The sequence below is a fragment of the Pollachius pollachius genome (genome assembly GCF_949987615.1).
Source record: "Pollachius pollachius genome assembly, chromosome: 1".
In the NCBI taxonomy this organism is placed as follows: domain Eukaryota; kingdom Metazoa; phylum Chordata; class Actinopteri; order Gadiformes; family Gadidae; genus Pollachius; species Pollachius pollachius.
This window is the reverse complement of record NC_136934.1, coordinates 1,730,353-1,741,072: the sequence shown is the minus strand read 5'-3', so window position 1 is coordinate 1,741,072 and position 10,720 is coordinate 1,730,353. Positions and strand designations below refer to the sequence as shown.

Below are 10,720 nucleotides of genomic sequence, written 5' to 3'. Positions count from 1 at the left end.
TTGAGAAACCGACACTTGCTCAAGTTCTGCTGAAATCTGTGTTTTTAGGATTTTTATTCGGTAAAACTAATTCATAATTTCTGAGTCCATATTTCTTGTCTACACTGGTCTCAATGGGTTTTTTCACCACCTTGGCTTAAAAATGTGTTAGTTTTGTGAGTTGTTCATACCCTCTTGTTACAATGTCAGATAGCAGAATTCTATTGTCGGAGCTGGGATTTATACTATACCATACTGCTACTTTAACACACACACACCATCGTGTTCATTTAGCTTCATTGCACGTTTTCATGGACTTCTGGCAGCATTTTGAAATTTCTTCATAATTCCGTCACCTTTGACCTTTGCTCAGGTTCCCTTGACGTTCTACGAAAAGATCAAAGGTCACTTAGGTAACTTTGATTCACTTTTGAATGTGCAATGAAAATATTACGAAAGTGTCAATAAAGATTGTTTGTGTTTTATTATAGACTTGTGTGTGAGAAGCATCAACAGTCGGTCCAGATTATTGTCTCCACAAGCACTGAGGTTACCAATGGCGAAACACTGAACCCTGTGGGAGGCGCCTGCAGGTGTTCCTGTTCTGTTTATGACACTGCATAGACCTATAATTATCTCAAGCTTTCATATGGGGTGGCAGTAGCTCAGGAGGTAGAGTGGTTTGGACGGTAACCTGCCGGTTCAATCCCCTGATGAGTGTCGAGGTGTCCTTGATCAACCCTATCTGCTCCCGACGAGCTGGCTGACGGCACACTTGATGTGTGCATGAATGGTGAGTGTGAGATACTGTTGAGCGCTTTGAGTGGGCAATAGATTAGAACAGCGCTATATAAATGCAGTCCATTTACATTTATTTATATGTCTTGAGGATTCATCTTGATAGCATTCGGCGCTTCAAGGTTCATGGTGTTGCACCTCCTAAACTGAGACAAAACTTTAAAAACGGAAAGATTCTATTCTTTCTTATTGTCTTTATTGAAATACATTGTATATTATATATATACAGTGGGGCAAAAAAGTATTTAGTCAGCCGACAATTGTGCAAGTTCTCCCACTTAAAAAGATGAGAGAGGCCTGTAATTTTCATCATAGGTATACCTCAGCTATGAGAGACAAAATGAAAAAAAAAAAATCTAGAAAATCACATTGTCTGATTTTTAAAGAATTTATATTGCAAATTATGGTGGAAAATAAGTATTTGGTCAATAACAAAAGGTCATCTCAATACTTTGTTACATGCCCTTTGTTGGCAATGACAGAGGTCAAACGTTTTCTGTAAGTCTTTACAAGGTTTTCACACACTGCTGCTGGTATTTTGGCCCATTCCTCCATGCAGATCTCCTCTAGAGCAGTGATGTTTTTGGGCCTTCGCTGGGCAACACAGACTTTCAACTCCCTCCAAAGATTTTCTATGGGGTTGAGATCTGGAGACTGGCTAGGCCACTCCAGGACCTTGAAATGCTTCTTACGAAGCCACTCCTTCGTTGCCCGGGCGGTGTGTTTGGGGTCATTGTCATGCTGAAAGACCCAGCCACGTTTCATCTTCAGTGCCCTTGCTGATGGAAGGAGGTTTTCACTCAAAATCTCACGATACATGGCCCCATTCATTCTTTCCGTCACACGGATCAGACGTCCTGGTCCCTTGGCAGAAAAACAGCCCCAAAGCATGATGTTTCCACCCCCATGCTTCACTGTAGGTATGGTGTTCTTTGGATGCAACTCAGCATTCTTTCTCCTCCAAACACGACAAGTTGAGTTTTTACCAAAAAGTTCTATTTTGGTTTCATCTGACCATATGACATTCTCTCAATCCTGTTCTGGATCATCCAAATGCTCTCTAGCAAACTTCAAACGGGCCTGGACATGCACTGGCTTTAGCAGGGGGACACGTCTGGCACTGCAGAATTTGAGTCCCTGGCGGCGTAGTGTGTTAGTGATGGTAGTCTTTGTTACTTTGGTCCCAGCTCTCTGGAGGTCATTCACTAGGTCCCCCTGTGTGGTTCTGGGATTTTTGTTCACCGTTCTTGTGATCATTTTGACCCCACAGGGTGAGATCTTGCGTGGAGCCCCAGATCGAGGGAGATTATCAGTGGTCTTGTATGTATTCCATTTCCTAATAATTGCTCCCACAGTTGATTTCTTCACACCAAGCTGCTTACCTATTGCAGATTCAGACTTCCCAGCCTGGTGCAGGTCTACAATTGTGTTTCTGGTGTCCTTTGACAGCTCTTTGGTCTTGGCCATAGTGGAGTTTGGAGTGTGACTGTTTGAGGTTGTGGACAGGTGTCTTTTATACTGATAAGGAGTTCAAACAGGTGCCATTAATACAGGTAACAAGTGGAGGACAGAGGAGCCTCCTAAAGAAGAAGTTACAGGTCTGTGACAGCCAGAAATCTTGCTGGTTTGTAGGTGACCAAATACTTATTTTCCACCATAATTTGCAAATAAATTCTTAAAAAATCATACAATGTGATTTTCTGGATTTTTTTTTTTCATTTTGTCTCTCATAGCTGTGGATACCTATGATGACAATTATAGGCCTCTCTCGTCTTTTTAAGTGGGAGAACTTGCACAATTGGTGGCTGACTAAATACTTTTTTGCCCCACTGTATGTATATATCCTAATATGCATGCATTGCTATGTAGGTAGAAATTGAAAATTCATAAAATAAATACTAATTGTTTGCCACAATCAATATCCATAGGTCCCCCTGGGATGATTTTCAAGTGATTTGACTGCAACATTTTATCATAATTAGATGTTGAAGTAACCACTAAGGCACGTGTATTACTATACAGGCAGATTAAAAGAATAGGATATAGATAGCCTGTAGCGTTTATCTAAATAGCTGAAGTGAGATATGTTTGAAAAATCGTTAGCATTATTGGAAATCGTGTTTATGTCGTTAAATTGTGTTCTTATTGTAGGCCATTCATTTCATGTGAATAGTTGCATTTCTGTTTCTTACTATTTGAAAATGTGCTAAGTGATGTGATTTAGATGTCAAATCTAGGGACCAGATCACTCTGACTTTACTGGTGACTTGACATGGGGGGGATGTCAGTTATCAGCCATAAAGACCCAGGTTTGAGTTCCGCTAATGGCGATAGTTTTGTTGATATAAAGATGTTTGCAATCTCAAAGATTGTCATGCAAGAGAAGAAGGTACTGTAGGTATCTCTATCTATTGCCAACGAGATAGCAAAGTGAGCCTACTGCCCAGTGATGGAACCCCTTGCATCGCAGTATCGATAATATTACGAACGGGGTGTTGGCTGCCAAAACTTTTGTATCAAAGGGAGAAACGACCACTCAACACAGAAAGTTACGCCGAAGAGAATGAAATTGGAGGCTTCAAATTTAAAACTGAACTTCAGACATGGCGTAGACAGTGTCTGAGTGGTTCCGTTGTTGATTAAAGTAGAGGAGTCCTGCCTACATTGGTGTTTTTCAAACATAAAGTCATTGTGTGTTTATTATATAACTGCAAGCAGAATTAACCAGTGTCAGGCACCCAGCGCTGCCTGAATCTGGAAAAAATTGAAAAACAAGGGAAACGGTGGCTTCAGCAAAACAACAGTGAAGCTCACTCTAAGTTAAGGATCCATTGCCGAAACTGAAGCCTCTTGCCAACTGCCTCTCCGAGTGAGGCAGTGACCCTTTGAGGAACGAACCTCCCTAGTGTTGGAACTGGTCAATCATTGACACTGGTTTGGTCTGATGCAGTTTCTCTGAAGAGACTGCTGGCCCATCACCACCAGGTGGCAAGCCAGCCGTTAGGATTCAAACCTTGGACCTTCTGCCTTGCAGGCATGCTCTACTTGCTGAACTATTGACAGAATATGCTCCAGCAGTTTATTGGAGGAGTCGGCGCCATCTAGCAAAGAAAAAAAACAGATCATAGAATACGTCAACTAGATATCATAGAATACATCCACTATCTATTATTGAACACGTCCACTTTCTATCATAGAACACATCCATTTTCTATCCTAGAACACATCCACTATATCATAGAATGCAGCAAACTATCATACATGCAATACCAGACTCTTTTTTTAAATTAATTGGAGATCGATTGACCACAATGAAATAATCCTATGCTCTGTTGGACCCTTAGTGTAAAAAGACTTCATTGAATACATCGTTCCGTACATGAGTATTTCTTCATTAAAGGCCTAGTTGCAGTTTAATCTGAAGTTTTGATTACATAAAGCACTCAAAAAGAAACGACCCAAAAGAAAACACCCGTTACTGCCAAAAACGACAAAAACTGTAACTTGTAACACTATTTTAGAAACATTTTATAAATGATGTACATATTTTGAGTACTTTATGTACCCATTAATCAAAACTTCCGGTTAACCTGAAGTTCACCTGAAGTTAACCTGCAACTCGGCCTTTAAACCAGACAGTGGGAGAGAAACTGAAACAAGGACCCCGTGTGGGAGAAACTCCCCCTCTCTCCTCTGTTCTCTCCTCGGTTCTCTCCCCTCGGTTCTCTCCCCTCGGTTCTCTCTCCTGTTCTCTCCCCTGCTCTCTCCTCTGTTCTCTCTCCTGTTCTCTCCGCTGTTCTCTCTCATGGTCTCTCCTCTTTTCTCCCCTCGGTTCTCCCACCTCCAGCGACGCTTGGTTTGAGTATGACGTCTCCTCAGGGGGAGGGCAATGAGTCATTCAGCGGAGAGGCGCCGTTATTCACAGGAAATTGCTCTTTTTATGGGAAACAGTGGAAATACCTCCCGGAGCCTTTTCAACCGGGGCCATAGGATTACACGTCACACCGACTATTGTCAATAACTTTGTTATCTTTCACTCGTTTTGAGGGTTATTAGGCCTACTGCACAGTAAAAAAAAAATAACACAAATCTACCAAAACAAATAAATATCGTTCATTGGATGATGTGTCTAAAACGTGCGATCACTTTCTTCCAGAGGTAAGAACTGATGATACGGTGAAGTTGAGATGGAGCCGTGCGCCCCGCCCAGCCCAGCCGGACCGCTGACTGACAGACAGACAGACCGGTCTCCCTGATGTCTCAGATAACAGAGCATCACCGGCCGCGTCACACCTCGTCCCAATTAATGATCCCCTTCAAAACCCGGCGTGGGAAGTAGCGCGCTCACTTTTAGAAACTCAAGCCCTCGAACACTCTGGGTACAACAGCGCGTGTCTCCATTTCCACAGGATGCAGTCCCACGAGGAGGAGGATGTTGGGCTCGAGGCGATCCAAGGCGCCCTCCAGCCGATGTGGGACGCCATGCTGCGACATCGGGACGTCCTCGCCGCCCCGCTGACGCCCGGGCTCAGCGCTCTCTTCATCCACCTTGTTCTCTGCGCGCCTTTCCTGCTGCTCGACATGCTCGCGTGCGTGTACCCCCGCTTGCATTCGTACCAGATCTCTGAGAGTACTTCGGTGATGCGCGTGCTGCGCCGGTGGAGTACGACCCTCGTGAGGATCCTCGTGAACTACGCGACGGTGATCGTGCCGTTCACCGCGGTGCTGCAGTCCCTCATGACCCCCCGGTTCCCGCTCCTCGCGCCCACCTGCTTGCAGCTCTGCATCCATGTGGTGCTCTGCGTGCTGCTGTTCGATCTGCTCTTCTTCGCGTGGCACTGGGCCCTGCACAGGTGAGGTCACGCGCCTAGTACACCTGTGGCGAAACTTAACGCTGTGATAATGTTAATAATCCTAGAGTAATGCTGTCTTTCGGTTACCGGTTGGATTGGCGGTACTTGGTCAGAATTGACTGGCTACCTTTAAGACGTGATTCCAATGCAAATATTTCATTTACATTGAGGGCATTTAGCAGACTCATTTATCCAAACCAACTTAAAATAAGTACATTTATCAGAAGAAATGGAAACAACAATATATCACTGTCAGTACAGTAAGGATGTTCATAGAACCAAGTGCCAAACACTAAGAATCGCTAGGTAAACCCATTCCCCGTAAACAACAAAGACAGCCAGTAGTCATCAGTCTTTTGCATCATCCAGTTGTTTCTGAATGATTCTAACCCAGGATCCCAGAGAATTAAAGAAGGTTTATGTAGCTTGTAATTTCACCGATTTGTCATGAAATAAACTCAGACATGAGTATAAGTTATATGAGGGATGATCCACGACTTTAACCATTAAATGTTTTTAGTGAGTGGGAAAAGCTCCACTGTAAAAAAAAACGAACAAGTACATCAATCAAGACTCACTCCAGAATTCACAGAGTGTCTGCATAACAGTCTTTGTCTGTGAGCCAGTGGACTTGAATGCCTCAGTGAGCATTAATACTGACATAACCTCTGGATGGAGAACCTGTGGTAACTAGGGGGCTTTCCCAAACTGAATGAATGCAGCACATAACACTTAAAGGGCTGGTGAGCTCCCTGCTGTAACTGAGATATTCACTGAGTTGTATTTATATTTTAAAGGTGTTGTTGAGGTTCTGAGTGTATTGGAGGTGGAGGTTCTGAGTGTACTCAAGGTGGAGGTTCTGAGTGTATTGGAGGTGGAGGTTCTGAGTGTACTCAAGGTGGAGGTTCTGAGTGTATTGGAGGTGTTGAGGTTCTGAGTGTACTCAAGGTGGAGGTTCTGAGTGTATTGGAGGTGGAGGTTCTGAGTGTACTCAAGGTGGAGGTTCTGAGTGTATTGGAGGTGGAGGTTCTGAGTGTACTCAAGGTGGAGGTTCTGAGTGTATTGGAGGTGGAGGTTCTGAGTGTACTCAAGGTGGAGGTTCTGAGTGTATTGGAGGTGGAGGTTCTGAGTGTACTCAAGGTGGAGGTTCTGAGTGTATTGGAGGTGTTGAGGTTCTGAGTGTACTCAAGGTGGAGGTTCTTAGTGTATTGGAGGTGGTGTTGAGGTTCCTACTGTACTGACGGTGTTGGATGTGGTTCCCCAGGTTCCGATGGCTGTTCGTCCACGTGCACCAGCTTCACCACCGACACCACCGCGTCCCCATCGCCCTGGCCGCCCAGGACGCGAGCGGCGCTGAGCTGCTGTCGCTGCTGCTGCTGGCCCTGGGCAGCGCCCGGCTGCTGGGCCTGCACCCCCTCAGCGAGGTCGCCTTCCACCTGCTCAACAGCTGGCTGGCCGTGGAGGACCACTGCGGCTACCGGCTGCCCTGGGGCCTCCAGAGGCTGCTGCCCTGGCTGGGCGCAGGGGCCCCGCACCACCAGCTCCACCACAGCCTCCAGAAGGGCAACTACGCCCCCTATTTCACCCTCTGGGACCGCCTCCTGGGCACGGAGCTCTGACGGCGTTGGCCGCGGTTCAGGGATGACGGACGGGACGGAGGGCCAATGAGACGCGGGGGTTTAGCCTCTACTGAGGAAAACTATGAATGAATGAATTACTGTGAATCTTTTATTTTTAAAAGGGGAATGCAATTAGGGAGATGATTGTGAATATTTCATGTGATCATCTTAAATAGCTCAGTTATTTTTTTGTGTGTTATATTTAATTTAAAGAGATTGTTTTATTCTATCCGACCAACACGCCCTCTGTGGTATCACTGAGGTAGTCAAACGACCTCCCACTGGGGGGGGGGGGGAAGGGGAGCCTCTTTTTATATATTAGGTAAAAACATATAATTGCCGAAATTGAGTGATAGGTTATGCAATTAAGAATAAACAACGGTGGGCCTCTTCATAACTAATTTATATATTTTTTTAATTCAATAATGTAATAATTATTTTTATTTTTTTTACAAACCATAATTTTTGGTGCCCCCCCCCCCCCCCCCCAGGTACTTGGTTCCCTACGCACTCTGAGTACTCTGCGTATAGGGAGCGGCGGGCCTTCTGAAAGCTCTGGGTGTGGGGGGGTCTTCTCAGGAGGGTGGCTGGCATCTCCCTTAAGGGCTGATTACGGTCCCTCGTTCACGCAACGCAACGACCACGCAGACGTGAACCTTCATGTTTCTGCGTTGGGTTTTAGCGAGCGGGCCAATCACAGCCCTTGCTGCTGCGTCGCCTCGACGGAAGGTTACAATTTTTGGGAGGCGCACGCCAGGCCCTTGTGGTGGACGCGAGGAGGGTCCGCAAGGACGTGAGGGGTCCGTAACCCCCTTTTGTTGCGTGAACATAGGACCATAAAGAGCCCTTTAGGCCCGTCCACATGGGCGAAAAACAATATTTTCCCCTCCTTTATCCTTTGATGCGTTTCAGGAATATCTCCATAAAGACGGACTCATGGCACATACACTCCTAGCTTTAGAGACGCTGCAGTCCATATTCAAGGCCACTCTGTGGCGCTGGTTCTCCACCAACTGCGCCTGCCAAATGTATACAAACATACAGTCGAGGAGGAGAAAGCAGTTGCTAAACCTTTCAGATTGAGCAGAAATCTATTTTATCCAGCCTGGGAAATTGTGTTTTCGACCACTGAAAACGCCGGATCCGTCTGGACGGTCGCCCCTGTGTTTTCCCAAAAGAATAATTTCGGTGTGGATGGGGCCTTAGTGATAGGGTACCGCTACCCGCTACCCCAACCCGGATCAGCGATTGAAGATGGGATGAGATTTAATTTAAAGAAAAAGTTTTATTCTGGTATGTTACACTGCTCATTTAAAATCAGGTGTGAGTATGAAAGATGGTGGATCACGATGAAACATTTCCAGAAGTTATGTCTGAATTCATATGGAATGGAAGCCCTAAGTTTGAGTCACTTAAATCCTAAACTACCTCAAGGCTGAAAATCACACCTCAATCACGGATCTTTATGTATTTCTGTTTTAACAAGTATCTTCCCAAATTCCATTTTCAAATGTATTCATTCAGATAAGGGAGGGGATCTGAATGATGTATGAAACTTTATGAGGCTGCTGTTAGCCACCAGTGCTCACCACACGTGTTTCTGAATAACAATGGCATCATGAGCGCTTCCTGAACACCTCCCTGACCTTTCCGAGAATAAACCAAAAGCACATTCAACGTCATGTTTTCTTATTTGAGTTCAGATCTTTTTTGTTTTTCTCTTTCTTTCACACATATGATATGCGGTAACTGTTATTAACTGTTACTATTTAATGATATACGCAATACATTATAAACATTGTTTCTTATCAGTATCGAATGCATTATCGTTATCGATTTGTGTTCCTAATATGCATGTGTCCCCCCGTTAATATACATTGCCATGGACTGTATTATGCGTTACGTGTTTAGTTTGCGTGTGTTTAAACAGATGGACGCACACACGCGCGCCCGCATTCATTAATTCTTTTACACATACACACACGCGCGCCCACATTCGTTCATTCTTTTAAACACTCACTCGCGGTAAAAAAAAAAAAAAAATTCTCACGATCAAATACTCATCAATCCTAAAAGTTATGGGCATGTACACGATGTCTGTGTCAAGCAAATATGTGTTTGCTGTACGGTGTTTGCAGATGCATTGATTTAAAAGTAGGCCTACAACTTATTACCGCTGTATCAGCTGTTCTTTCCCAAATAATTGACCAAGAATGTGTGGCTAGGTAGATGAGAGAAGCAAAGTGTATGTGCGAGGTGCAGAAGCAACATTATGCATGCGCCCTTAAAATAGCATCTGAACAACGCGCCACTGACTTTAAACCAGGTATTTCCTGGTTTGTGGCGCAAGTGGTTTCTGAAACTGCAAAATAGCACCAGGGAACGTTTGCGCCAGAACACGCCTCCTCCTTTCGCCGAACCGCCCCTTGGTGCGCAAGAAAGTAACTGGTGAGCACGAGAAAGTGGGTCTGCTTATAGGTATATGCAGGGTGCGATTTGCCGGTGGGGATGGTGGGGATTATCCCCCCCTCTGGTTTACACGTCCTACCCTCTGCTGAATTATTTTTATCCTCGGTGGGGATAAAAATTATCCCCCCCACCCAAAGTATTTTCACCATTACATCGTAATAATTAACAACCAAAATACACAGGGTCCGTCTTCATTTTGAAACATTTTAAAATGTTTCTCAAAATTATCCCCCCCTCTGGTTTTTTCACAAATCGCACCCTGGGTATATGGTTGGAATGAAGCGGCCACCGATTCTTGACAGGCTGGGTACTTGATTCTTACACACAACCGGACTCGTTCATTACTTCACTAAACTGACACGCACGCTATCGCTCGCTCGTCCACCCCACACACACACACACACACACACACTGCCAGTGATATGCGCACGATAGTTCCCCGTGCTCATGAGATACTTTCTCGTGCTCACCAGTTACTTTCTCGTGCTCACGAGAAGCGTTATTTTTTAATTTATTTTCCCCGGTGTCCCTTTACGGTTTCCGTACCCAGCCATGGTTCCAGAAAATGGAAAACAAAATCAACCGCGCAGGTCGCTTATTATTCTTGTCATCGGCAGAGCACTGTCAATCACGCACAGCCCGGTCAACGGCACACGTGATTGGAATGTACGTCAGCAGAGAGGAACCAATAGGTTTTGAGCCAAATGGTCCCGCTCCCAGGAACGTTTTTTTTTTTCCTTTTTGCAGATCAACGATTTCAGACCTTTGACTGTCAGGGAGTTTTAAAACGAATGCGCGACAGAACACGGCCAATTATCACGTTACTCAAAGCTTGCGCCTGTGTGGTCAAATCTCTGAAAGGTCAGTGCTGAAAAGTCAGTTCTGAAAAAATACATTGCAATGGTGTAAATTTACACCTTTACAAGTTTTTAACAATAAATATTCAACCTTTTAAAACTTATTTCTCAATGTATGAACACCTGTTTGCAGAATCCCATTTAC

General features: G+C 44.8%; 1 protein-coding gene across 1 annotated transcript; it reads left to right on the top strand.

Annotated features, from left to right (window-relative positions):
* Window positions 1-5,187: 5,187 nt before the first annotated feature.
* LOC307079296 (cholesterol 25-hydroxylase-like protein) lies at window positions 5,188-7,249 on the top strand (the record flags this gene model as incomplete). The annotated part of the gene is made up of 2 exons (XM_079741532.1): window positions 5,188-5,630; window positions 6,895-7,249. The coding sequence occupies 2 exons, from the start codon at window positions 5,188-5,190 to the stop codon at window positions 7,247-7,249; spliced, it is 798 nt and encodes a 265-aa protein (XP_079597658.1).
* Window positions 7,250-10,720: the final 3,471 nt, after the last annotated feature.